We start from the raw sequence: 26,744 nt of genomic DNA on the forward strand, positions 1-26,744 counted from the left end.
CCGCCCCGCGCTCCGGGCCGCCCTCCTCCCCCGGGGACGCCGCGGCGCGTGCGGGGCTGGCGGCCGCCTTCGCCGGGGGCTTCCCCTGCTGCCGGCCGCGGGCGTCCTGGCTCCGACTGGGCGCGGGGTCCAGGATGACGATCCGACACCAAGGCCAGCAGTACAGGCCGAGGATGGCATTTCTGCAGAAGGTGAGCGCGGTCGGGGGGCCTGGGCCCGGGGTGCGCGGTGCGCGGTGCGCGGGGCCCCAACTCCGGGAAGTGTGCGCGGAGATGCTGGGGAGGCGCGGGGCGCGGGGCCGGGAGTGGAGGGCACCCCTGGGGGCCGGTAGTGCTGCTCGCTGTCATTAAATGACTTATTTGCTCCGTGTGTGCGTGTGTGCACGCTCGCGTGTGTTGTAAAGACTGATGGTTAGATGTCCACGGCACCTGTTTGTAGCGGAGACTCTGAAGCCAGGGGCGATGGTCCGCTGGCCGCTGCAAGACAACCTGTTACTCTGGAGAGGAGGGCGCCAGAAGGCGGCTCGGCCGAGGCTGTGTCAGGTGTGAGAGAGGATCCTGGCATTACCATAGGGCTCCCAGATGTCGAATTAACATTTTTGCCATTTCTCTAACCCCCAAGAGTGTGTGTGTGTGTGTGTGTGTGTGTGTGTGTGTGGTGTGTACCCAGAGACCGCACAAAGATGGTGTGATTTGTAGGATAAAGGGACACCTTGCTCTCAGCACCCCTAGATGCCTCGTTCAGGTGTGTGTATTGGTGGATCTCGGGTCTGTCTGTGCGGGCAGCAGAACTCAGAGCCTCTCCCTTCCATTGCAAAGGCTTTCTCAGAGCAAGTGGCGCGGCACAGGGTATCCTTCCGGGGGGTGCTTGGGATGTGGCATGTATCTCGTGGGGTGATGCGTTGGGTTCGAACTGGACTTTTGAGATGACTGGTGTCGGGGGGATGGACAAAGGTTAGGTCCCAGATCTCTTGCTCACTCTTCATTCCATCTACAGCCATATTTCACAGTGCAGCGGACGCCTTTTGAGGCTTATCTTGTTGAGTAGAATTAGCTGAATGCTTTGTGACAGTTAAGAGCCCTGCCTTGAGCCCTTGGAGCTTGGCAAACTGCTGTAGTTGGTGACTGTCCTGATTTGGCCAGGGCTTTCAATGCTAAAACCTGCACAGTCCCAGGCACCCCCTGGATGGATACCCTGTGGACACAGTGGGTCACACACGGTCTACCTGCTTCAAGAAGCTTGTGAAGTATTCCAGGTAGTAGAGGTGTGAGGATTGTCCATAAAGCAGAGAGGTGGAGTGTTGTCTCACTCAGAACCCTCTGAGCCTATATTGCAGACCCCTTTATAGTTCCTAAAAGCAGGAGAAACCATCTGTGTCTGTTATCCGAGAGCCATAAATCATCTTCCAGGATCTTTCCAGCACTGCCTTCTTCTCCCAGACAGCGGGGCAGCCCTGGCTTGTGGAGAGGCTCAGAGAGCAAGTCTGGAGACATTCTGTGTTCTGAATCTCGACACTCTTTTCCATCGTGACTGTTATCTGGGAGATTTTCGTCTCTTTACCTGGCCTTCTGACTGGTGTCGTGGTTTCCAGCCTCCCTCCACTACCCACCCCACCCCTAGCCTGCCTACCTCTACAATATGCTTCATAAACACATTGATTTTCTTTCCTAAACGAATGCCGATCTCCTCAACCTAAACCCTTCCACTGGCTTCTCATGTTCGCAGGATAAAGTGTAACCTGCTCAGCTCAGCCACTCGGGATCCTGCTTCCACTCATCTCTCCATCTCTTTACCTTCCACGGGCCTTCTACGCCTGCTCTCCAGGAAAATAAAACAAAGCAGCCACAGTACATGGAATCTGGCCTCGACAGCCTCCCTACCTTTCTAGGAACCCTGTGCCCTTTCATACATACCCAGGCTCCTCTCCTGGGAACACTCTTTTCCCCCTTCTCACCTGCCAACTTCCCACTCCTCCTCTGGGAAGGCTGGTTCTCCCCAGCCCCTGGAGCAGAGCCACTTCCTTCTCTGCCCCACAGACCCTGCCCACACATCCAGGATGGCTTTTTCCCTTTGCCTTGTGGGGAGGGACCTGCCTGTTGTGTATTCTGGGGCCCCCAGTCAGTCACAGAGCTCCTTAGAGCTGTACTCAGGAGCCCTGCTCTGGGAGGCGGGGGTCCTTGACAATGAGCCAGCTGAACTAGATGTCCAGCTTTCTGGAGAAGGACCCAGACCAAAGGAATGTGGACATGGGTGCCAGGTCATTCACCGCTCAAGGAATAGTCATTGAAATATTCAGCGAGTATTTATAAAGTGTGCTGTGTCCCCATAGCGGGGACGTATATGCATTATCCCATCTGGTCCACAAGACAAACATTATCATCACCATTTACAGAAGAGGAAATTAAAGGTCAGAGAGGTGACTTGCCCCAGCCATATAGCCACTAAGTGATGGAACCAGGAAAAATACAGAACTGCTAGTCATCTGTTGCCAAATGTGATACTATGCTATGGGCTTGGGGTGGAGTGGGGCTGTGGGAAAGCCTGATTTAAGTGCATAGGGGATGTGTTGCCGAGAACCCAAGGATAAATGGGGTTTCTAGGCAGAGAAAGAGAAGGATGTTCTAGGCAGAGGGAATGGCATGTACTGTGTGAGAGTGTGTGTGTGTGACACACGATGGGCCACTCCCTATGGCTGTAGCATGCGTGGGCTCCTGTCCTAGTGCTGGCCTGTCCCCTCTGTGATTTCCAGATCACCATCCCAGCCAGTGCCGGTTGCTGCTGCTCTTGGGACACACCATGGCATTGACTCTCTTGGTGCCATGTGGAGAAGAAGCCTTCGGTTAGATGCCATGCTTTCTGGTGTGGCTCCTGACATCTGCCTTTGCTCGGGAAGGGAGTGCGGAAACAGAAATATTAGGATGTGTGGGCAGAGTATGGTATCTTTTTGTTTGTGTCATTTCATTCAACATGTGTACATAATCGTGCACTGATGTGCTAGGCGCTGTGCCAGATGCCAGAGACACTGTAGGGATTAAGACATGGCCCCTTCCTCCCAGAAAGACAGATGCATAAATAAGGAGAGACGTGTTACCAAGGTCATGGTAGACCTTGTGAGAGGAGATATATATATACACACACACACAAAGATATGCATATACGTATCATACAAAGTGGGGGACGGTCAGTTCTGCCTGGGGTGGGGGGGATCAGGACAGGTGTCATGAGGGGGTTGTAACTGAGTTGAGGTATGAGAAAATGAGTTTTCTTTGCCAGGAGGATGGGAAGATGAGCGACTGTTCAAGGAGATACAAAATGCAGATGCGTGAAACAGCACTCTGGTGTGGGAGAGATGTCAGGGCCTGGGGTGGCAAGAGTTGATGGATGTTAGGAGCCCAGACCTGGGAGCTTTGGACGTCGTGCTGAGGAGTTGGATGCTTTCTGCATTTGGGGAGAAGCTGTTTGATGTTTTAAAATGAGTCAGTTTATGTGCTTGAAGGATGATTGTGATTCGAGGGTCCGGGTGCTCCTCTATGCTGGCTGCACTTAACGGTATGTTGATATCAAGTCCCCATCCTTAGGGTTTCTGATTTGCTTACCAGGTAATCGAATAATTAAGCGCAATGGAACCCAACCATTGGAGTTTTTTTTTTTTTTTTTTTTTTTTTTTTTAAAAAAAAAGCTTCCAGGCGATTTGACTGTACAGCCGAAGTGAGAGGTCCTGGGACTGTTTGGCAACATTTGGAGACATTTGGGGTTGTCACATCTGGAGACGAGGGTGCTACTGGCATCCAGTGGGTAAAGGTAGGGGGGCTGCTCGCCGTCCCTCAATGCCCGGGACAGCTGGCACTACAACGAAGAATGGCCTGGACCCCAAATGTCAGTAGTGCTGTGGTTGGGGACCCTGAGCTGGGGGTCACACAGGAGGCTGGAGATGTGCCTGTCGAAAGGCAGAAGCCAGACAGGCAGAGCCTGACGGTCCAGAGGGGAGCTTCGATGGTCCCACGAGGCAGGATTTAGTGGGCAGGTAAGACTCATCTCAGGAAAAAAGCAGAGTCCGTGGAAGTTGGCTGCTATTGTCTGGGGCTATCTAGAATGCTTCCCGGGCCTCGACCAAGATGGGAAGAGGAGGATTTGGGGGACGACCACTGAGTACTGATGAGGGTATGGGGTTCAGGAGGGTGCATGCAACCGCGGGGTGAGGTGGCAGGGGGGCAGCTGTCCTGTGTGTGGCCAGGCTTGTTAGCAGGAGCACCTTCTCTCTGTTAGCAAAACAACTCTGTGGTTCTGGGTCACTCCGCCTATCTTTGTGTAGAGAGAAGGACTGATTATTATCATCCCCCTGGGAGCCTTCTCCGGCTGGAAGGAAAATTCTAGCCCAGAGATCTTGCACAGTGAGTGACAGCTCCTTAATGTGAGGAGCAGCGTGGGCGTGCAGGGTGGGCTGTCGGGGCCATCAGAGCCATCGTGTCTGCTCCTCTGTGATATTGGGGTTCCCTGGCACGCCTGCAGTCACATCGCAGCACGTTGGCTTCTGAGAGAGGAGATGTGGGGCCGGCACCCTCTTCCTGCCACTGTCCCCCAACACGGGGTCATGGGTGGCCTGGTTGTGCGGCATTTATCCGTGCCGGGGAATGAGAGTTGGCTGAGTCTGGTTGGGAGTGGGCTTGACATTTGCGGGTGGGGAAGGCCGGCCTCTTCCTCATCTCCCGGGGACGCCCACGGGACACCAGGGGGAGGTGTGACAGTTGGCAGCTATTTGGAGTAGAAAGGCCATGGCTTCTCGCCGGCTCTCTGGAGAACTTGGAAATGGTTGGGATTCTCTCCTCTCTGCGATGGGCAAAGGGGTTTTTCTCTTGGGCTGGATGATAGAACACAGAGTCTACTCTTTTTTTTCGGGCCACCATGACAAACTATGGGGGGCCCTGTGGCTTAAACAACAGGTATTTCTTTCCTCACAGCTCTGGAGGCTGGAAACCCAACACCAGATGTGGGCAAGGTTGGTTTCCTCTGAGGCCTCTCTCCTTGGCTTGCAGGCAGCCGCCTTCTCCCCGTGTCCTCACCCGACCTTCCCTCCGTGTGCGTCTGCGTCCTAATTTCCTCTTCTCATAAGCACACAGCCCTATTGGATTAGGATCCACCTGATGACCTCATTTTACCTTAATTACCACTCACATTCTGAGGTACTGGGGATTATGGGTTCAACATGTAAGTTTTGAGGGACACAGTTCAGCCCATACCAGTGAGAGGCTCTCACTGTTTCCTTGGGTGACTGGGGAGACCCCTCAGAGGACTTTATGTGAGGAAAGTTCTAAGGAAACTTGAGTGGAATTGCACTGGGCTGAACGCCCTCAAAATGTCCTCGAGGTTCATGTAACGCTCCCTCCTCCCACCGGCCCTTTTTTTCTGTGAAGGGTGACACACCTGCTGCAAAGAAATGTGACTCCCCTCATTGTGTTTTTAAAATAACTCTCATTATTCCTCCCCTGAAGATTATTTTCAAACTCTTTATAACTAGATTTTTAAAAAAATGTGACAAGAAAGAATCCAATCCACTGACTTTCTATCCGAGGAACTCAGATTTCCAACTCATAAGGCAATTTCTATTTCTTCAATATCTGGGCCCCCTGTTTCTATGAAACATTGTTGTTTCATCCAAAAAGTTTTTGAATAAATATGGGATTTCATCTGGCAGCTAATGTGGGAATAGAGGAGGCCTGAGTCCTTGTGTCAGAAAATCGGGCACTTCCTGGAGTGGCCTATACATCCGAGGCTCATGGTTAGTTGAGAACTGCAGAAGGAGTGACCCCCATAACCTGTAGCTCCTCAGGGCCCCATGTCCAGGGAAGTGCTGGCCTTGCCGCTTTGTTCCCTTGCTGTGGCAGGCTCTCCGCTGACCCTGTGGCCAAGACTGTGTCAGGCCCTGGCACTGCAGAAGGCCGAGGATGGCAGCTCTGAATGGACCCGAAATGGATAGTTTCTGTTCCAGAACAATCTGTGAGCCAGGAAAGTGGGCAGATGGACATGCACTCATTCTTGCTCCCCAGCATGACCGTTCCCCTCCACTGCAGCTGGGTCAATCTCTCTATCATTCTTTTTAACATTGTGTTTTATTATGGTAAGAACACTTATTGTGCGAATCTACCCCTTAAATTCTGAAGTGTACAAGCCATATTGCACAGCAGATCTCTAGAGCTTATTCACCTTGGTTAGCTGAAATGTGATGCTTATTGGTTGGCAACTCCCGTTTCCCTTCCCGCAGCCCCTGGCACCACCATCCTACTCTTTGATTCTATGAATTTAGGTGCCCCACGTAAGTGGGATCATGCAGTCCTTCTGTGACTGGCTTATGGCACTTGGCAAAATGTTCTCTGGGTTCATCCTTATTGTCGCACACTTATTGTCACAGAGTTTCCTTCTTTTTAAAAGGCTGACTCGTGTTCCATTGTATGCCTGTGCCACATTTTCCTTATTCATTTGTTGACGGACATTTAGGCCGTTGGCATGCCTTGGCGTTCATGAGCCCTGCTGCCGTCAATACGGCAGTGCTCGTATCTCTCTGAGATCCTGATTTCAAGTCTTTGCCATATACACCCAGAAGTGGGATTGCTGGTAATCCTGTTTTTGATTTTTGGAGGAACCTTCATACTGTTTCCCAAGCAGCTGCACCGTCTTGCGTTGCCACCGACAATGCCTGAGGGTGCCAAGATCAATCTCTTCATTTTTCTGCCTAGAGGACCCCGGGGCCTTCTCAGGCCATCCCTCCCTTGGATAGGAGCCCCTTCCTCACCCCCGAGGGAGATCCTGTTCACCCTCCATGCACATTTTTTGGAGATCTTCTCAGCCATCCTTCTCATCTCTTGGCTTCTATTCCAGTTGGCACCTTCCTGGTGATTCGGTGCCTAATTCAGCCTGCACTTGCTATCTGCTGAATAGTCTGTGCATAGCACCATACTAAGAGCTTTAAAAGCTTCATGTTGGTTAATCTTTAAGACATCCCTCTGATGATAGAGGTACTATTGTCATCCTCTTTACAGAGAAATGAGTCTTAGTGAAATTTCAGTGATTTACCTAGCTTATACCTTGAGTAGGGATTTGAACTAGGCTTTTTCTGCACCCAGATCTCTAGCATTTATCTTAGTTAACTTTTTATTTTCATATAAATGTCCTCCCAGCCCTCTATGGACCTCTTTTACCTTGTTGTATCACCCCCCATAGTGCTGCACACTTAATAAAGCTCAATAAATACCTGTATTTGAATGGCGAGGAGAATAGAGTTTTTGTTCCCAGGCATCTAAAGAGGGAGAAGTGCTTGCTCATGACCTGGTGGGGGGTGGGGGGGTGTGAGGGGGAGGAGGAGAGGCAGAGGGTGAGGGAGAAGCAGACTCCTTGCTGAGCAGGGAGCCCAGTGGATGTGGGGCTCGATCCCAGGACCCCAGGATCATGACCCGAGCAGAAAGCAGAGCGGCAACCGACTGAGCCACCCAGGAGCCTTGATAAAGTATTCATCTTTATGCTCATGTATCTTTATGAGTATAAAACATATCTGTCCCTATAAGGTATTTTTACACAATTAATGGGATTCTAAGAGATTACAAAAGTGTGTCAATTACTTGGGCACAGACTATTGGTGTCCCGTTTTATGGTAGAGAAAGGATATGTAGAGAGGTTAAGTGAAATCCCACAGTTAGTAGAAAAAGGAAACCCTACAGAGCTGTGAGAACCGTGGGTTTCTTTTCTTTGTACCACAGCCCCTGTGCAAAGTCTAAAAGGACTGGTAATTGTAAAGGGCTGTACGGAGTGGGAGAGTCTTATTTCATTTAAAAGCAGGAGAATAATGATGATATAACTGAGTTAGTTACATTGAGGGGAAGCAGGTGAGTCAGTGACCTGTTTTGGTTTGGGTGGAGGCTAGAGAATGGACAGGTTGGGTTTGGGGTACGGCCCTCCGGGTGGATACATCTAGCTGTATGCAGGAGAGGGTTTCTGGATAGAGAAGGACAGGGAAGATTTTCGTTCCTATTTGCCCATTGGTAATCTGTGCTTCTGCTCCTGCTGTCCCCGGAGCCTGGAATGCCCTGGTCCCCCCCCCCCCCCCCCTCCATTCTGGTGCCTGATTCCTATTCATCTTTTGAAGATTTGCTGCTGGAGTCCCCACTCCTGACCCCCCTCCTGGCACTGTAGTGTTCTTCACGATACCATGATCTCACCTTTGTCATTGTACTTCCCATGTTGGTCCATCATCACATCCTCACACCAGACAGTGAGCTCCTTGGGCTTGGGGACTGCATTGCCTTATCTATGGTTTTCCAGAGTCAGTTATGACTGGCTGGTTGTTGAATGACTGGCTGACCATCGCAAGCACCCAGCAGGCTGGGGGAATGTGTGGTTTCTTCACGGGTGAGGGGTTTCCTGGGGGAGTGTGAAGCTTGAAACCTCTGATACATGAGGTCCTGTCAGTGTCCATTGTAAACATTGACAGGAAATACATCTGGGTTTATCTTTTTTTTTTTAAACTGTGCCAACCCAGTCTGTCTTTCTTTCTTTCTTTCTTTCTTTCTTTCTTTCTTTCTTTCTTTCTTTCTTTCTTTCTTTCTTTTTTCTTTCTTTCTGATTTATTCATGAGAGACACACAGAGAGAGGTAGAGACATAGGCAGAGAGAGAAACAGGCTCCTCGCAGGGAACCTGATGCGGGACTCAATCATGCCCTGACCTGAAGGCAGATGCTCAACCACTAAGCAGTTTGTTTTGGCATCCCCCCATCCGGTTTGTTTTAAAATATCCTTCCATTGATTTCACTTCCATTTAATTTTCTCAGGTGGAAAACATTTTTTTTTCTTAATAAAATTAAAAAAAATACAGAGCATCAGGGCCATCCTCGTGGATGTCCTCCTGGAGTTCACTCTTCCTTGGACAGGTCACCGATTCTCTTTGCTTCACCCCTCCCTCTGATACTCATGACTAATCCATAGCTCTGACCCCTGTCTCTTTCCCTTGGGACATTCGGTTTCCTGTCACCTGCCTGACCCGGTGGTGGCTCTCTCAGTCGGCATTCCAAAAGCAGAAGCTTTTGCTTTCAGAAAGTGCTCCTTCCTTTGCACTTCCTACATTTTCTATTTTGGTGACTGGCGGCTCTGATCACAGGAGTGCCACCCTCACTGAACAAGTCAATCACTTGCAAGTACAGTTCACTCGAGTTAACTAGAGCTCCAAGAGCAGTGCCCTCCTATCTCCCCTGCCCTGGCCTTCGTGTATATATTAATTCATGCATCAGCTGCCTAGTGAGTACAACCTACGTGTCCAGCAGTGTGCCAGCACGCACAATAACAGCATCGGACAACAGCAGACAGGACACCTGTTCTTAAAGAGCTTACTTTCTAGGGACAAGGGAGACGCACAGTAAGCAAGGTAATCAGTAGGTAGAGAATTTCCTATGTTAGAAGGTGGGTGCTATGGAGAAAGCGAATAGGGGAACAGGAATACTACAGGTGGAGTTCCAGGTTGTAGCGTTAAGTACGATGGTCAGGGTGTTAGCAGAAGAAGGTGGTGAGTGAGTTAGCTACGTAGGGAAGAATGGTCCAGGCGTAAGGAATAGCCAGAGCAAAGGCCCTGGGGCAGGAGGCTGGGTATGTGCTTGGCATGGTCAGGGAACAGCAAGGTGGCCAGGGTGGCTTGGATCGGAGGGAGCTGGGGTGGGGGGCAGTGGTAGGAGAAGAGTCAGGGAGGAAGAAGTCCCAACCATGCAGACCAGTAGGGGAGCTTTCCCATTGCCTCTGAGTGGAAATGGCCATTGCAAGGTTTCGAGCAGAGGAGTGACACGTTCTAAAATAATTGAAAGACTCTCTTTGGCTGCTCTCCTGAGAAGGGGCAGAGGTGGTGGGGGTGGTTGTGGTGGGGGGAGCCCCACTATTTCTTGCTGGAACCATTGCAGTAGCTTCGCATGGATCTCCCCGCTTTTCTGCACCTTCTTCAAACATCAAACTTCTTCATACTTCAGCAATTCTCTCTGTCTCGGGCCACATTTCCTGAGCATGGGCTGAATTATGCTACTGCCCAGCAGTCGCTGCTGGAGCAAAATTCACGCTCTGGGATGGCATTCGAGGCCCATGGTGATCTGGTCCCTACCTGTTGTTCCTGTTTCGTCTGCCCCTGATGTCTGCGCCGCTCTCTCCCTGGATGTTGGCTCCTGTGTCTTCTCACTTTCTGTCCAGCAAAATCCTCATTGGCTGAGTCTCACTTTCCCCTCTGGGCCCGTGAGTAGCTCTACATTGGAGCACACATCTCTGAGCCCCCCACACCCAGTGAGGGTGTTTGTGTCTGGGAGGCACACGCTGAATCTGGTTGTGTTGTGGTTCCTCAGTGTCCATCTAGGTTGCAAGCTCCTGGTGGTAAGCTCCCTGTATTCATCTTTGCACCTTTTTCTCCCTCCATGCTGCAGAAAGGGGCCTTGCTTGGCTTTTGAAACAGTTCTGGTCAGCCAGTGGTTTTGGTTCTGTTTTGCAGATTGAAGCTTTAGTGAAGGATATGCAGAACCCGGAGACGGGGGTCAGAATGCAGAACCAGAAGGTTCTGGTCACCAGTGTCCCTCACGCCATGACAGGTAATGTATCTTGGGACATAGTCTTGGCCTGGAACTGTCCACATGCAGAGGTTGCCAGTCTATAGCTGGAGGTCCAAGTTTAGCCTATGGCATGCATCTGTACATCAAGTGTTATTGGAACACATCCACATCCTTATTTTTAAAAAGATTTTATTTACTTTGAGAGAGAGAGAGAGAGAGAGAGAGAGCGCGCACAAGTGTGCGTGCATGTGCAGAGGGGAGTGGCAGAGGGAGAAGGAAAAGCAGACTACCTGCTGAGCAGGGATCCCAATGGGGGTCTCCATCCCAGGACCCTGGGATCATGACCTGAGCTGAAGGCAGATGCTTTACCCACTGAGCCACCCAGGTGCCCCCCACATCCCCACATCCCTATTTATATATTATCTTTGGCTGCTTTTGTACTACAATGACAGACTCAGGTAGTTGTGCAGAGACTGAATTGTGGCCCACAGAACTGGAAAAACTTACAGCCTTTTACAGGGTAAGTTTGCTGATTTCTGGACCACAGCCTCCTTCTGGGGAAGGGGTCAAAAGGAAAAGGAGAAAAGGAATCAGGAGGTCACTTTGTGAAGCCATCCCTCCCAGGAGGTCATTTAAAAAGCTTTTACAGTCACTTTCTGTTTGCCCTGTTTTAATTAAATCAGGTGGCGTTTAAAAAAAAAAAAAAAGTACATCTGGCAGAAAAATATTGGTCTCTGCTCTACCCTTTTCTTATTCCTATTGACACCTTTAGCTACCCCATGCTGATGGCACCAGGGTCTCTTTTCTCTGGATGTGGGATAAAGGAACATCATTTGAGGATGTCCACAGAAGGGATCTGAATCGCAGAATAAGAATGAATTTTTATTAATATGTTGTATGTGTTTTATGATTCTGGTTTTTCAGTGGAGAGTATGTTTCCTAATGAGACAGTTGTCCTCAGAAACAGATTTTCAAAGCACCAGCCTGGGACTCGCCACTCTGCACCACTCCTTGTGACCCTGCACTCTCTCCCCTACCATGACCTATTTTTCACTCAGGGTGCCCTGGTCTTGGCAGAGGCAAGCTGGCTAACAGTGTCCCATTTCCTTCTGTCTGCTTGGAAGGAGCGCCCATGCCAGCAAAGTGTTGCTCAGGGTTCCTGGAGTGCAAGCAACAGAAAATCAACCCAGCTGGTTGGAACAAAAGAGCCATTGATGGAATGGGACAGAGTAGCTCACAGAAGGAAAAGGAACTCTGATGAGCCACACTTGGGAAAGGCTAGGAACCAGAGTAGCACATGGTATCCAAAGAGCAGGGATTGATGGGCAGACTTCTCAAGGTGGCTCTGCTTTCCCCCAGCGTTTAAGATGTCCCTGGGGCAGTTCTTCCTAAAGGCATCCCTGCCCCTGCCTCCACTCCGCTCCTGGTTGTCATTCATTCTGGCCTGAATTCTCTGCTGGATTGGGAAGCCCTTCAAGGGGAACTATCTCGTCTTGCTCATCTGGGTAACTCCAGGGCTTAGCATAGCTCTTGGTCAGGGTGGAGGTTTAACAGAAATTTATTTAATGCAGGAGTCAGTGCTCCTCGAGCACTGTGCAATAAGTCCTGGACGTTGAGTCAGGTGCCCTGGGGTTGAACCCTACAGGTACCTTTTTAAAGCTGTGTAGCCTTTGTCTTAATCATCTCACTTTATTTATTATTTTTAAAATATTTTATTTCTTTATTTGAGAGAAAGCTCACGCACACTCCCACACACACAAGCAGGAGAGCAGCAGAGTGAGAGGGAAAAGCAGAATCCTCACTGAGCAGGGAGCCCAATGTGGGGCTCAAATGGTCCCAGGACCCTGGGCTCATGACCTGAGTTGAAGGCAGATGCTTCACAGACTGAGCCACGCAGGTGCCCCTTAATCTTCTCATTTTAAAAGCAGGAATAGCAATCCCTGTCTAAGAGAATGATTGCGGGAATTAAGTGAGGTAGTCCTGTGCACACCGTCGGCCAGCATGGATGCTTGATGTGTGGTGATAGCTAGCAGTTTCCCACACTGTGTCACTTAAGACCCACGATAAAGTTTGGGGTAGATGTGACCATCTGCATTTTGCAGCTGGGGCCATGGACGAGCAGAGGGGTTCAGCAACCTGTCCCTGTCACTAAACTTGCACATGGCTGAGCTTGGATCTGACCCCAGCAATGTGACTCAGGTGTCCATCCCCTTATCCTTGGTCAGCGCACATAAGCTACTTTCTTTCCTTGCACACGGGGCACCCTTGGCTCCTGGGTCTGGGCGAGGTGGCCCACCCTGCTGTGTTTCGTGTGGCTGAATTTCGGCTGCCACTGGAACAGGACTCAGGGAGAAGCCTTGGGTCCTGCGTCAGCATTAATGCACACAAATTGGGTAATCAGCATCTAACTCCTCGGATGGCAGGTGACCCAGACCTCTGGGGATGAAGGTGGCTGACGTGGGAGCCTGCTGCGCTCTTAGCATACACCATGTGGTGCAGATGCTGGTGGCCCTGTAATCTTATTTGGTCTATTTTAGGAAGCAGTCACGTGGATGAGAAAACCCTTGGCTCCTTGGTGGAGAGCGCTAATCAGTCTGCTGTCTGCCTGAGTCTCTCTCTCTCTCAGTCTGCATACCTCTGAGTGGCATTCAAGGAGACCTGGGGTGGAAAGTCTAAAACATCCAGTCCTAGGAGTTTAAGGAGGATTTTAGATGGAGAATTTTGCTTTAGAAAAGCCAACAAGGGGTGAATAAAACAAAAAGCAGCAGAGGAGATCCCACTGAAAGGAATAATGGTGGTAGACAGACAATTTGTGCCTCATGGCACAGAGAGGAAAGTAAGAATCGCATGTTGTTCACCCTTAGCTGTGGGCAGGTAATTAAGCCTGGAGAGTGAGTGGGTCTTATAAGGGCCTTCTCTGGAGGGGCCCAGAAGACATGCCCCTTCATGACCACTGAGGAGAGAAGTATCATTTGGAATAGTCTAGCCACAAGGACAATGGCAATGGTGTCTCAGACCCGGATCCTCCTTCTCAGTATGTTCTGTGGGTCAGTCCCTGTGTAGGCAGGGACCCAATGTGACCTTGTAAAGCAGGCTGAAGTTGCTGGAAAATATAGCCATTGGTATTTGCAAGATGGCATCTGAATTGGGGTAGTTGGTTCCAGGGCATCTTGTCTTTCTTTGGAGATGCTACTGGGCTCCTTCTACAAGGAGCCTGTTCTGCTTATGGGGCTGCAGGGCCCAGGGTGAGGAGGAAGCACATGGTTTCCTTGGGGTCCTATAACAGTTTTAGATTATTGGTGGAACTTGGCTTGCTTTGGCCCTTAGATAAAGCTGAATCCTTGGGGGGCAGGTGGGAGGGGTGCTTGTGTCCTGATCTCTCCTGATCTCATCCCTGTCTGCCTCTCCTGCTTCCCCCATGCCCCCACCAGTCCTCACTCTGCATTGTTCCCAGGCCAGCCTCTAAGACTTGCAGACTCCCAAGTGGAGTCCACATCCCATTGTCCAAAGTTGTAAGTCAACCCATAGTGTTACCAAATATGTCCCATCCTTCTGCTTTGACCAAAATACCTTCACAGTGACCTGACAGGTCAGGTCTGAATTTAGAATGTTCTGACTCCTCAGAGTTCTGCCTGGGAACTTGGGAGCGTAGGAGAACCATCCCCTCACTCTTAGCTCATTCCCACTTTTCCTCCCATCTCTTGCTCTGACTTACCCTTGTGTGACCAGACTCCATCTGGAGCCCCACAGACAGCATGCCTTGGGTCTGTTTTTTTTTCAGTGTTAAGACTTAGGCTATTTACTTTTTATCTGTTGAGTGACAGTCAATGCACCAATTGTAAGGTAAGAAAAGAAGTACTACAAGAGAGGTAAAGATTGAGGGTGTGTGTGGGAGGTTAAACTAGCAGACTGGCTGAAGTCAGATCTTGGATGACCCTGAATCATGGCTGCAGGGTTTGGAGTGAACATAGTAGGGAGCAGTGGAGAGGAGTCCCTGAAAGTTGTAAGCAGAAGAGGGATGAGATCGCAGCTGAGCCCCGCAGAGACTCAGGCAACAGCATGGAGGAGGGTGTAGAGGTCAGGGGATGTGCTCGAAAGCTCTGACGATGGCCAAATACTTCTGGTTTGCAGGAAGTGATGTTCTACAGTGGATCTCCCAGCGGCTTTGGATCTCCAATCTGGGTGAGAGCTCCTCAGGCACTCGGTCAACAAGGATGGCCATGTGTGCAGCGCCACCAATGAATCTCTGGAGGGTAGAGACGAAATGGAGGCTTAACCTTTGTCTCTGAGAAATGGACATTGGAGAGACGAGGCATTCATGTGCAAAACAACCAGATCAAAAGTGAAGGCATGATAATGGGGGTGGAGGGATTGTTGTTTAATACAACAATATTGAGAGCACGTAAATAATAGATAATTGGAGAAGAATCCGCCAAGACAGAATTCTTGGAGGGGGTGATGCACACATATAGCTGATTTCGAAAGAAGGTTATGCTTGGGAATTGCGGAGGGGAGCCCGACGGTCTGTCTTCCCAGAGGGGACACTAGCCAGAGCAGTGGTGTAGAGATGGAATGAATGAGACAGGGAGTGGGAACGAGGGGAAATTGGGAGACATGACTTCAGCTGGGTGTGCAGGGCAGGGGAGGAGTAGGACTATAGCTGGCATGTTTGCAAATTCCAAGTTGTTTTTTTTTTTTTTTTAAAGATTTATTTATATATTTGAGAGAGAGAAAGAGCGTGCGCTCACATGGGCACGGGTGGGGGAAGGGCAGACTGAGAGGGAGAGTCCTAAGCAGAGTCTACACTGAGCCAGATGCGGGGCTCGATCCCAGGACCCCAAGATCCTGACCTGAGCTGAAGTTACAAGTCAGCTGCTTAATCAACTGGGCCCACCCAGGCGCCCCTGCAAATTCCAAGTTTTATCTGGGAGACAAGTCATAGGAAGCCATGGGGGATTTTTGAACATGGCAGTATGTATGATAATCATATGTAAGCGACGATGTCTGCAGCAATTTGAGGGGTGGATTGGAACAGAGAGACTCTAAGGAACAGACTTCCCACTAGAAAAAAGACTTGGTACAACAAGGCATAAAAAAATGAGACTTGTCAATGATAGAGGGAGTGAGACATGATGTAAGAAGGAGGGTTGGGGAGAAAGTCTTCTCAGCTTTGAAGGCTGAGATATGGGATGGGATGTGGGTTGGGTCCTTGGGCCGGAGGACTGGAGGTGGAATTCTTTCTCAGTGATCTATGAAAAGACACCTGCTTCATTGGGGCTTCTGAGAAAGAACCAGGAAGGTTTTCCTTTAACTGACACAAATCCAGAAATAAGACTGTGTTTTCAAGCACACTGGAGGTGGGTGGGAATTAAAGGGAGGTGTAGAGGAGTTGGGGGCAATAGGGGTGGGATCTGGGCCTGGGATGCAAGGAGAATTGAGCTTGGGATAGAAGCTGGCAATAAACATGGCTTCCTCTTTCCTTTTTTCTTTGAGTGAGGAACTTTCTGTTGATCAGAGACGTTCTTTCCCTGCGCCTCGGGACTTCTCTAGACCCAAAGGGCCCAAAGAAGCTTCTCCATATACCTACAGTGGACCACCTGTGACACTGGCTCCCCTAGACTTATGAGTTGTCATTCTGGGGATTGGGCTGAGGAATCTTCTTCTTACCATCCCTCCCCAGCTGATATTTGCCTATGGCCAAGTTCAGGAACCACTGTCCTCACTCCTTGGATGAAGTGCCATTAGGATGGAAGCACCTCTCCTGGAGTTTGGAGAACTGTGTGGGGGTTGGGCAGTGAGCTTCCACCTTCTGTATCTGCTCTTAACTTCCATGTGTCTTCTCAGAGGCACAGAACTTGGGGAACTTTATTGTCAAGTATGGCTACATTTATCCCCTGCAAGATCCCAGAAATCTCGTTCTCAAGCCTGACAACAGCCTCTACCGATTTCAGGTGGGTTTTGGTCTTGACCTTGGTGTTATATGGGAATAACCTTACCTGAGAAGGTAATTGTGTGGTTTCATATCATCACAGATCAGAACTTTAGAAAGAGTGGGAGGGGGCTAAGGTAGTTTCATCTCAAGCCACAGGACTGGGGGCTCAGGGGACAGTCACAGCCTAGTGTTTAAGCATGGTTTCCTGGTTTCTTTTGTAGACACCATATTTCTGGCCCACCCAGCAGTGGCCTGCTGAAGATACAGACTATGGTAAAACTCTACCTCCCCATGCCTTTGGTAGTGCTTAATACGCTACTTATTTACTCACTGCATTTTGGTGACATTTGTCTTGCTGTCATCATGACCTTTATGTCAGTTCACATCTGTATTGGGAGTGTTCCCAGGGAAGGGAGCAGGGGTCTGCTGAGACTTCTCCCCACCAAGCCAACCACAGCAGCCTCATGCAGATGCAGTTTTAAAATATGATGATGATGGAAAATGTCGTTGCTTTCTTTTTCAGCCATCTATCTGGCCAAGCGAAATATAAAAAAGAAAGGGATTTTAGAAGAATATGAAAAGGTACAGAGATGCTTTCAAGTATAAGCTATTATAGTTGGAATAAAGCCTTGAGTTGTTTTTTCCTCTTCCCCCTTTGTGATATCACATATACCCTCATTGTCCATCCATCCATCCATCCATCCATCCATCCATCCATCCACCCTTGATCCATCTGTCCACTCACTGTCTATCCATCCATCATCCATACATTATCTATCCATCCACCATCCACCCATACACCATCCACTATCCATCCACCATCCATCCACCAACTCTCCATCTATCCACCATCCATCCACCATCAGTCCATCCATCTATCCTCCATTCATCCATCCAGTATCCATCAACCCACCATCCATCCATCCATTTGTTTGGAAGCAGCTTGCTGAAGTAAATTCTTCCCCATGTCAAGCTTCAGTTTCTCCTGCTATAACAGAAACCCTTGTCTCAGTGTCTACTGGACACACAATAGCTACTACCTTCCTTTTGCTGTCCTAAAACAATGAGACAATTAATATGCATGATAATGGATAGTATGTGATGAACAGATTTGAACTTGAGTGTGTGATGAGAAAACAATAGTGTAGCTTTTGTTTTAGGCCAGACGAGTTAGATTTCTCAAAGAACACGCCCTTGCCCTCAAAAGGCTAGATTTCTGGGCAGACAGCAACAATATTGCTGTGTTTTTATTCTTTACAAACATGCTTTTAGAAATGCCAGCATCATGCCAATCTTAGGACTTGTCTGTGCATTTGTGATGCTCTGTCATTGAATATTGAGTTTCTGCATTTTCTCCCACTGTATTCTCCCTTTCCTAATAAGATTTGGGATATATTTATTTAAAAAACTTCAAGCCAGGGTTTGGCTTCTGTTGGCAAGGCTTTCTGAGAATTTGGTGCTACCCTTTGAATGAATGCCTTTGCAAAGCCAGGATGGGAGATCATTTGGCTGGGGTGAGGCTGTAGCAGGGCCAGGGGCATGCCATCATTGACTTAAAGCTTTCTACCCTCTGCACACAGCATATGTCATGGGGCTCAGTGTTCTTTTTGTTTCCCATTTCTAGGAAAATTACAATTTCTTGAACAAAAAAATTAACTACAAATGGGATTTTGTCATTATGCAGGCCAAAGAGCAATACAGGTAAGTGAAAGGTCACGTTTGTCCACTAGTCATCCTTCCTTCCTCCCTTCCTTCTTTGTTTCCTTTTGTTAAAATAAATCTTTACTGGGAACTTCTGTGTCAGACTTTAGGCTAGGCATGGGGAACATGGAGGCACAATCTGGGGTCAGGTGGATGAGCAAACAGGCTGCAATGCTACACTAAGATGGGGGCCTCACACTGGGGTTTCCAGAAGGAGCGGGGGAAACCACATCAAAGCAGATGGAAGTCTTCAGAATCTGGAGTCAGGGGAATGGCCACTTGAGGCAGCTCTGCATAGCTGGAGCAGAGAGCCTAGAGCCTGGAACTGACGGATGTGAGACCTGAGATGTCAGCAGGAGCAGCTCGTGGGAGGGTTTTGTGCTAAGGGCCACGGGAAGCCATAAAGAGATTTTAAGTGGATTCGCACGGTAGAACCACCCACTGCTGCTCTCATTTGCCTGCTGTCCACTTCAGAACTGGAGCCGGAAGTCCTTATGAGGGCTTTGCCTTGTCTAGGAGAGCCAGACGTAAATGTTGAAGACAGTGAATCAGGCAGGATGAGATCAGAGGTCAGGCTGTTACAACAAATAGCCCCCAGGTCCCAGGAGCACAAAACCATAGTGCTTGTGTTACATGCCCACTGTGGGTTAGCTGGGGCCCTGACATGCTTTGTGCCCCCTCCAGGACCCATGCTGAAGGAGCAGCACCATCCAGGCTTTGCCTGTTGCTGGAGCAGAGGAGACAGAGCCTGTGTGGGTCACAAGTGATGCATGTCACTTCTGCTCATAATTCCTTAACCAAAGCAGCTCCTATCATTGTGCCCAACCTCAAAGGAGTTTGGATGGGGAGGTACAGTCCTATCGTGTGCCTGTAATACAGAGGAGTCAGGAATATCTGGGGACCAATGCCAGATATTACCAAACTGGATAAGTCAAGCTGGCCTGGCCTCACTCACTCTGGCAAGTCCATTTTCTGGAAAGGTCTACCTTTGCTGGTGCATAGTTGAGCTGGACAGTGGGCTCTCATCAGGCAGCCTTAGTATTGGAGTAGTTGGAGATTAGTTAGGTCTCTCTAGAGAAACAATAGGATATATATGTATGTATGTATATCAAGAGTTGTACGCTAAGGCATTGGCTCACACAATTACAGGGGCTGAGAAGTCGCAAGACCTATGGTTGGCAGGCTGGGGACCCAAAGAGCTGGTGGCGTAGGTTTGTCTGAAGGCTGGCAGCCTGGAGGTCCAGGAGCTGATGTTTTAGTTGAGTCCCAAGGCAGGAACAGACTGCTGTGTCAGCCCAAGGGCATCAGGTGGGAAGAATTCCCTGTCATTTGAGGGAGGATCAACCTCCCCCTTTCATTCCATTCAGGCCTTCAACTTAACATATCCTCACTTGAAAACACCCTCAGGGACACATCCAGAATAATATTTGACCAAATACCTGGGTGTCCCGTGACCTAGTAGTTGACACATAAAATTAGCCATCACAAAAGGTGAGCGCTATTATGCAGGTGTGCCAGTTTGGGAAACACACAAATTCCAATGGCAGATGGCTTTATTGCCTGGAAGGGAAAATATCTGTTTTGAGGCTTTAGATTCAGGTAGAGGAGCATTACTGAGAGACCTGGTGTGGGCCTTTCACCACTGACATGTTTCTGCCTGGGTATGTCTGAGACAGAGCGCTGCAGGGAGTGCTCTAACTTCCCATCACTTGTATTTGTTCCTAAGGCTTCTTTTGGTGAAGTCTGTGTACTGTCTCCTTTGCTGTTGATGAGAGGGAAGTGCTCACAGTAATTCTGGTCATCCTTCACATCCACAAATAGCGAAACTGAGGCTTAGAAAGTTTAAACAGTCCTCGGCAAAGTCACTCTGTGAGGTAATGGTCAAACCTGGGCTAGTATTACTTTGAGTTTCTGCTGGATTCCACACTGGGCTGCAACCCCCTTATTCTTCCCCAGCTCTCTGCTCTAAGTAGGATAGCCCAGGGATCCTGAGTCCTGTAGACCTTGACATATGCCTTTCAGGATACTCTAGCTCTCTGGCAGCTCGGGACTATTCTCAATGGCTCCCACAGGCCCCACCAGTTGGGCCTTGGCCTCAGCCTAGATAAAGCTGTCTTTTCCATGTCACAGGACGTCCCCTCCTCCATCACTTCTAGATGCCTTGGGATGAGCAATTCATAAAAGGCTCTGTCCTTCTGAGATACTGGCTTTCCCCACTAATTCCATTGCTTGACTCAGAGGCTGCCTCCGATTCCAGATTTCGTGTCTCCAGTGGCTAATTTTGTGTGTCAACTTGTCTAGGCCATGGTACCTAGATAGCTGGGCCACCACCAGTCTAAGATGACACTGTGAAAGTATTTTTTTTTTTTTTTTAGATTTTAAAAATTCGTGAGCAATCTTTATACCACTGTAGGGCTCAAATGCACAATGCCGAGATCAGGAGTCTCATACTCCACCTACTGAGCCACACAGGTGTCCTGTCAAGGTATTTTTTAGGTGAGATTAACATTTACATCAGTAGACTTTGAGTAAAGGAGATTACCTCCGTAGTGTGTGTGTGTAGGCCTTATATAATCAGTTGAAGGCCTTAAGAAAAAAAGACAGGTTTTCTGAGGAAGGAGGCGTTCTGCTTCCAGATTGCCTTTGGACTCAAGTTGCAACATCAACCCTTCCCTGCATCCTGCCTGCTGGTGTGTCGTTCATAATTTAGACTTGCCAGCCTCCTCAATAGTGTGCTATTCCTTAAAATAAATTATCTACCTATCTGTCTATCTATCTACTCTCCTACTCTTTCTGTTTTTCTGCAGAAGCCTGATCAATACAAACACAGGGTCTCAATAAAATTAGGTTGGCCATGTAGGTTCACTCCTGAGGTAGCCATTTTGTTATACTGAGCCTTTCCACATAGACCTCTTTTCTGAATCCCGGATTCAGTATCTAGCTACTCACTCAACATCTCATGTTGAAGTCACGGCTCAAACTTAACTTGTTCATATTTGAATATTTCTCTCCCTCATACCCCAAACCTCTTCCTCTGGTGTTACCCACATCAGTGGAAGGAGCCCCATTTACCTCCCGTCCCCAAGGCCCCATAACCAGTGTCTAGTCATCCAGTCCTATTGCCGACTCCTGGCAAAACTTCTGCCCACCTGCTCCCACCTCCCTGCCCTGGTTGAAACAACTTCACCATGAAACAACCAGGCCATGGCCGTGTCTTCCCAACTGGTCTCTCTGCTCCAATTTGCATTTTTGAAACACAAATAGGGTCCTCTTATCCTTCAGAGAGAGATCTCTCAGTTCAAATGTCTACTCAAAAGAGACTTTTCTAATTAGTTGTTAGGGAACACACATCGTCCTAAGACTCAGTGGCTCAAAACAGCAACAATTTCTTTATTATCTAAACAGGTTTCTGTCGATCTGGAATTTGGGAAGAGCTTGGCTGGGCAGGCCTGGGTCTGAGTCTTGTAAGTGGCTGCAGTCCAAGGCTGGAGCTGGAGGCCTGCAGCCACTGGCTGGGCATTTCTTGCCCTCATCTTGGGGCCTCTGGACCTCTCCAGGTGGCTTGGGCTTCCTCCCAGCATGGTGGCACCAGGGAAGTCATGTTGCTTACAGGTGGTTGGAAGCCTCAAGGGCAAGTATTCCAGTGGGAGGATGGCAGCTATCCCGCCCTTTAAGGCCCAGCCCCCCAAATCATAGAGCGCCATTTCTGACATTACTGTGTTGGTTGAACCAGCCACAAAAAACCCACCTGGTTTCCCGGAGGGGAGGACATGAACCCTCCTCTCAAAGGAAGGAACATCAAAGAATTGTAGACATATATATTTTTTAATATTTTATTTATTCATGAAAGACACAGAGAGGCAGAGACATAGGCAGAGGGAAAAGCAGGCTCCCTGCAGGGAGCCTGATGCAGGACCCAACCCTAGGACTCTGGGATCATGCCCTGAGCCAAAGGCAGATGCTCAACCACTGAGCCACCCAGGCACCCTCATCTGATTACCACTCAAAGGCCCCATCTCCAGACACCATCGCATTGGAGGTTAGGGCTTCAATATATGTTCTGAGGGGCACACAAAAATTTAGTCTATAACAGTCTATTTGGTGCACCAATGTACTCTCAGCACTTTTTTAAAAAAGATTTTATTTTATTATTTATTTGACGGCGGGGGCGGGGTCGTGGGGGAAGAGAGAGAGAGCCCAAGCAGAGGGAACAACAGAAGGAGAGGGAGAGGGAGAAGCAGACTCCCCACTGAGCAGGAAGTCTGATGCGGGGCTCAATCCCAGGACCCTGAAATCATGACCTGAGCCAAAGTCAGCCACTTAACCTACTGAGCCACCCAGGCACCCCATACTCTCAGTACTTTGAACATAGGGGGAGATCAGTGAATACATGAACAAATGATTTATTGATTGATTGATTAAGCAATACTGTTGCTAAAAGAAAAAAAAAGATCATAATATGACAACCTAAGATTCTTTCTTGTTTACTGGTTCTTTCGGATTCCATTCATCACGACTCTCCTCCAAGTACATCTGTCCCAGCAGAGCCAAAGAGCAAAGCCAGAAAGGACCATTATTGTCAATTAGCCACTGACTATTTACAAGGCTCTCCAGCATGATGGAAACGCTGCAGTGCCTTAGGCCATCTGTGGCCCATCCTCCTGAGGACGTGGGGTAGTTAACCTGGTGGAAAATCCAGTTAGGTTGGCAAGGGGAAGTTGAAGTGACAGTGTTTATATTTAATTTCCAGAGGAGGTTGGCAAAACACCCCAGTGGAATGGCACTCTCCACCCATCTGGCTCTCTAGATGTGCTGACGTTATTCACAATACATTAGCTGGCAAATAAATCTGCCGTCTTGTGGAGGGCATGTGCGTCATCCCACGTTGCCTGGGAAAGCAAGCCTCACCGTGTGAGTGCAGGTCGCTGTGGAAATGGTGCTGAATGGGACCTGTGGCCCGATAATTACCGTTGCCCGGCTTCCGTGGGAGGAAAGCATGGCATTGTTTCCTCTCCATAATGAGGAGAGGGGGAGATGGAGATAAGGGAAAATAAATAGCCTTTTACAATAATAAGTTGGGTTTGGAAAAACCCTGACTTGTCATGAACTCTTTGAAAGGACAGAGTGGACCCAACAGGGAGGGAGACACACAGATCCCTGAGGCCCAGCATTTTCCCCATCAGCAAGCTCTGGCAATGCCTGCTGCCTGCTTGTCCAGACGTTGACTGTGTTGTCTATCAAGGCAGGGAGAAATTAAGCTGGGTAGTCAGGTGTCAGCCCAGAATGTCATCCACACTCGCCCTGGTGGTGAAGGTGGTGGCGGTCTGACTCTGGGGCCAGTCACCGCGTAGCGTGGCAGCTCTCAGGCAGAGCTGGACTCTGGGACCAGATGCCTGTTCGGATTCCACCCTGCCCCTTGCTGACAGTGTGACCCTCTGCAGGGCATTCAGTGTCCCTTTGCTTCAGTCCTTGGAGCTGCGAAGTCAGGGGGGCAAGGTCACTGGGGGCATTGAGTTAATACTCGTGTGATATTAGTGTTGACGATGATGATGATGATGATGATGATGATGATGGCAAACGCAGATTATTTGGAGAGGTGGGGAGAGTGGACTGGGTCATCAGAAGTGGGGTACCTCACTGAGCAAAAGGTGCAAAGTCTTACTGGCCTGTATGTGGCTTTTGGCTTCTCAGGACTGGAAAGGAAAGAAATAAAGCAGACAGGTATGCGCTGGATTGCCAGGAGAAGGCATATTGGCTGGTCCACCGATGCCCTGTGAGTATTATTATCCTTCCTGGTTTCACCCATTTTATGCCTCCCCATCTCCATCCTGTACTCTCATTATCCCTTTTCTGGCTCATTTCCTGCTGTGGCTGGAACTGAAGGAACAGGAGTGGTTGCTCAGCATTGGGTAAGCGTCTAAGTGCCTCTTGGTGGAAGAGGAAAGACTGCCTGATGGAATGAGCTTGTGGCTCATCTGGTGGTGGTGGGTCTAAACAAAGTTACCTATGGGAGGAACCCAAATGAGCTTGCCTTTTATGAGGGGTAGATTATGATTTTGACTTTTTTTTTTTTTTGCCATGATACCTTGGAAAAGGGACACAAGAAGAAAAAACTAGTACCCAGGTTCTACAGAAAATGCTGTAGAGAACTGGAAGTCTGCATAGCCCAGGCTATGCCTTGCATCTCTTGTTCCCTCTTCCTTTTCCAGATCCATCCCCAGCAGTTGAGATGGGAGGAAGTGTGTGCTGTGCCTCACTGCTCAGAGCACAATGCATCTATAGCTCAGGGACTCTAGGGACCCAGAGAGACAAGCTGGGCATAAGTGATGTAGCTTGCTACGGCTCATTACCGGGAATGGTCACCTGCTGGGGTTACCTCTGCTGTCTCACTTTCCTCCTGTGGCAGATCCAGGTGCTGCCTTTGGGTCACTGGAGGTGGGAGATGTGAAAGGGAATCTGGAAAGTGAAGAGGTCAAAGCAGATGTGCTTCCTCTTCCTCCTTTAGCCTTCCCGCCTGCCTGCTTACCGAATTCTCAGGCCAGAAAGTGAACTGGGTCAGCCATGGTGCCAAAGCTTCTGGAATTTAGAACTTTGACCTCATCACATTTTGGCCATTTTGCTTATTTCCTTTCTACATTCAAAACAGATACACATACACTGTTCCATCTGTGGGGGCATTGGTTTGCACAGCTCGTTGCTGAGGTTAAGGTCCTGGAGTTGGTTGATCCCCAAGAAGCTTGTTTGGTTTTGCTTTGTGTCAGGATTCGTCCTCTAGACAAATCGGTTAGCTGATGCCCGATAGAGGTCACCAGGGCTCGGTGAAGGAGTCCACAGCTGGGATGACAGGGTACTGGAGGAACAACTTACATATACGCCCCTCCCTGTTGTAGCTCAGGAGTGAGATCTTTGTATGAGAAGGGTGCTGTCATTGCTCAGCCTTCTTTCTGTCACCTGTTCCTGAAAGGGGAGCCTGGGTGAGATAGGGGCACATGGCAGGGAAGCCTCTCATTTGGCAAGATGCCCTGGTGCCTGTGGCACTCGTGATGGAGGGGATCCTGCTCCTTGCAGGGTGGAGAACAGATCCCCTATTATGTGCAGAGACTCCATGGGGTGGAAGGGCCAGTGTGACTGTGTCCCTTGCAAAGTGACATAGACCGACTGTGCACAGGACCTGCCTCGGATCTCTCTCCTCCCCTCTGTCCCTGTAGCCAGCCAGGAGGCCTGTAGGGAACAAAGTGAAAAGCAGATGATCTGAGTTCTCCCAATTTCTCCTGGGGCAAGCTCTCAGTGCCCACACCAGGCAAATGGCGCAGAGTGGCCCCTCACAGTATGATGCAGAAGTCCCTAAACTTGACAATGTGACTCTATGGTTACTGCTTCCACTATCACCTGCCTTGTTTCCACCCCCCACCCCCACCACACTGCTCCCACTTTCTCCCACCTCCATCGCCATCACTGTCACTGGTCCATGATTATGATCATCATCACCATCATCACCACAGCAGACCTGAACTGAGCACATAACTATGTGCTGGGCACTGTGCTAGGCTTCACCTGCATTCGTCCTCTTGTTTCATCTTTGCAGCCCCTCATGAAAGGTGATATTAGTCCCATTCTGCTGATAGGGAAGCTGAGGCTCAGGCATATTGCCAGAGTTGCACAGCTACTGAGTGTCCAAGGATCTGAGCCCGCAGACTGCGGAGCACCGTCTCCTGGTCCCTGTGCCCTTTTGCCTCCCACCACAACGTTACATGATGTCTTAGCTCATTGAAGGCCTTTTTGGAACCTTCCCAGTCATTAGAGCATCGTGTGAGTCACTGCTGCTCTAACAAACATGATGCCAGGGTGCAAAGGTGCCCAGTCCGTGCTTGAGAGCACTGGGGAGCCAAGTTCACAGGGAGGTTCTGAAGTACCTGGAGCTGTCGTAAAACCCTGTGGACACAAAACTATTTTCACGTCCAGTCCTTGCCAGGGCTGCACCCCTAAATCAAACTGGACCATCAGCCAGAGATGAGGCTGGGGTGCATCTGGGTCCTGCTTTCCCTGACTTTCTCAGAACACTGTCAGCCTCTTGGTGGAGCGTTCTGCTTGAAGAGCGTCCTGTCTGAAGTCTGTCTCAGCCTAGAAATTGAGCAGTCTCACTGACAAACCCACGAAGCCCAGGAGTTTAGGGGCTGTCAGACTGTCTCCAGGAGACCAAACAAACTGTCAGTTCAGTGGGAAAAAAGCCAGCCAGGCAAACAAAGCTTTTGACTCCGTGGAGTGTAAAGCCGCCAGTATGTGGACCATCTATAACCAACTGTCATAGAATGGGACATGGATTGCTGTGTCTCAGCGGTCCCCCTCTTCACTTGTCTGTTCATTGATCTGTGAAACCTTCATGGGCCCCAACTTGGTGCCAGCTCAGTTTGGTGCTGGGCATAAAACAACAGCTAAATGTCATCGAGCACCTGATACATGCCCGCATTAAGCTCTTGGTGTGGATGATCCCATTTACCTGATGATGCTGCTGTCAAGTAGGGAGTATCCCCATCCCTGCCACTCAGATGGGG

The 26,744-nt window shown here is 49.4% G+C and overlaps 1 protein-coding gene across 3 annotated transcripts in view; it reads left to right on the forward strand.

Annotated features, from left to right (window-relative positions):
* Positions 1-26,744, forward strand: part of RGS9 (regulator of G protein signaling 9) — a 68,593-nt gene continuing 41,849 nt past the window's right edge. For all 3 annotated transcript variants that reach the window (XM_072781055.1, XM_072781056.1, XM_072781057.1), the window contains exons 1-8: positions 1-191; positions 10,502-10,598; positions 14,691-14,741; positions 16,404-16,510; positions 16,713-16,764; positions 17,015-17,073; positions 18,116-18,192; positions 23,884-23,965. In XM_072781055.1, coding sequence (XP_072637156.1) covers positions 135-191; positions 10,502-10,598; positions 14,691-14,741; positions 16,404-16,510; positions 16,713-16,764; positions 17,015-17,073; positions 18,116-18,192; positions 23,884-23,965 — 582 coding nt within the window. In that variant the 5' untranslated portion in view covers positions 1-134. The remainder of the gene's footprint in view (positions 192-10,501; positions 10,599-14,690; positions 14,742-16,403; positions 16,511-16,712; positions 16,765-17,014; positions 17,074-18,115; positions 18,193-23,883; positions 23,966-26,744) is intronic.

Source organism: Canis lupus, chromosome 16 (genome assembly GCF_048164855.1).
Source record: "Canis lupus baileyi chromosome 16, mCanLup2.hap1, whole genome shotgun sequence".
NCBI classification, from domain to species: domain Eukaryota; kingdom Metazoa; phylum Chordata; class Mammalia; order Carnivora; family Canidae; genus Canis; species Canis lupus.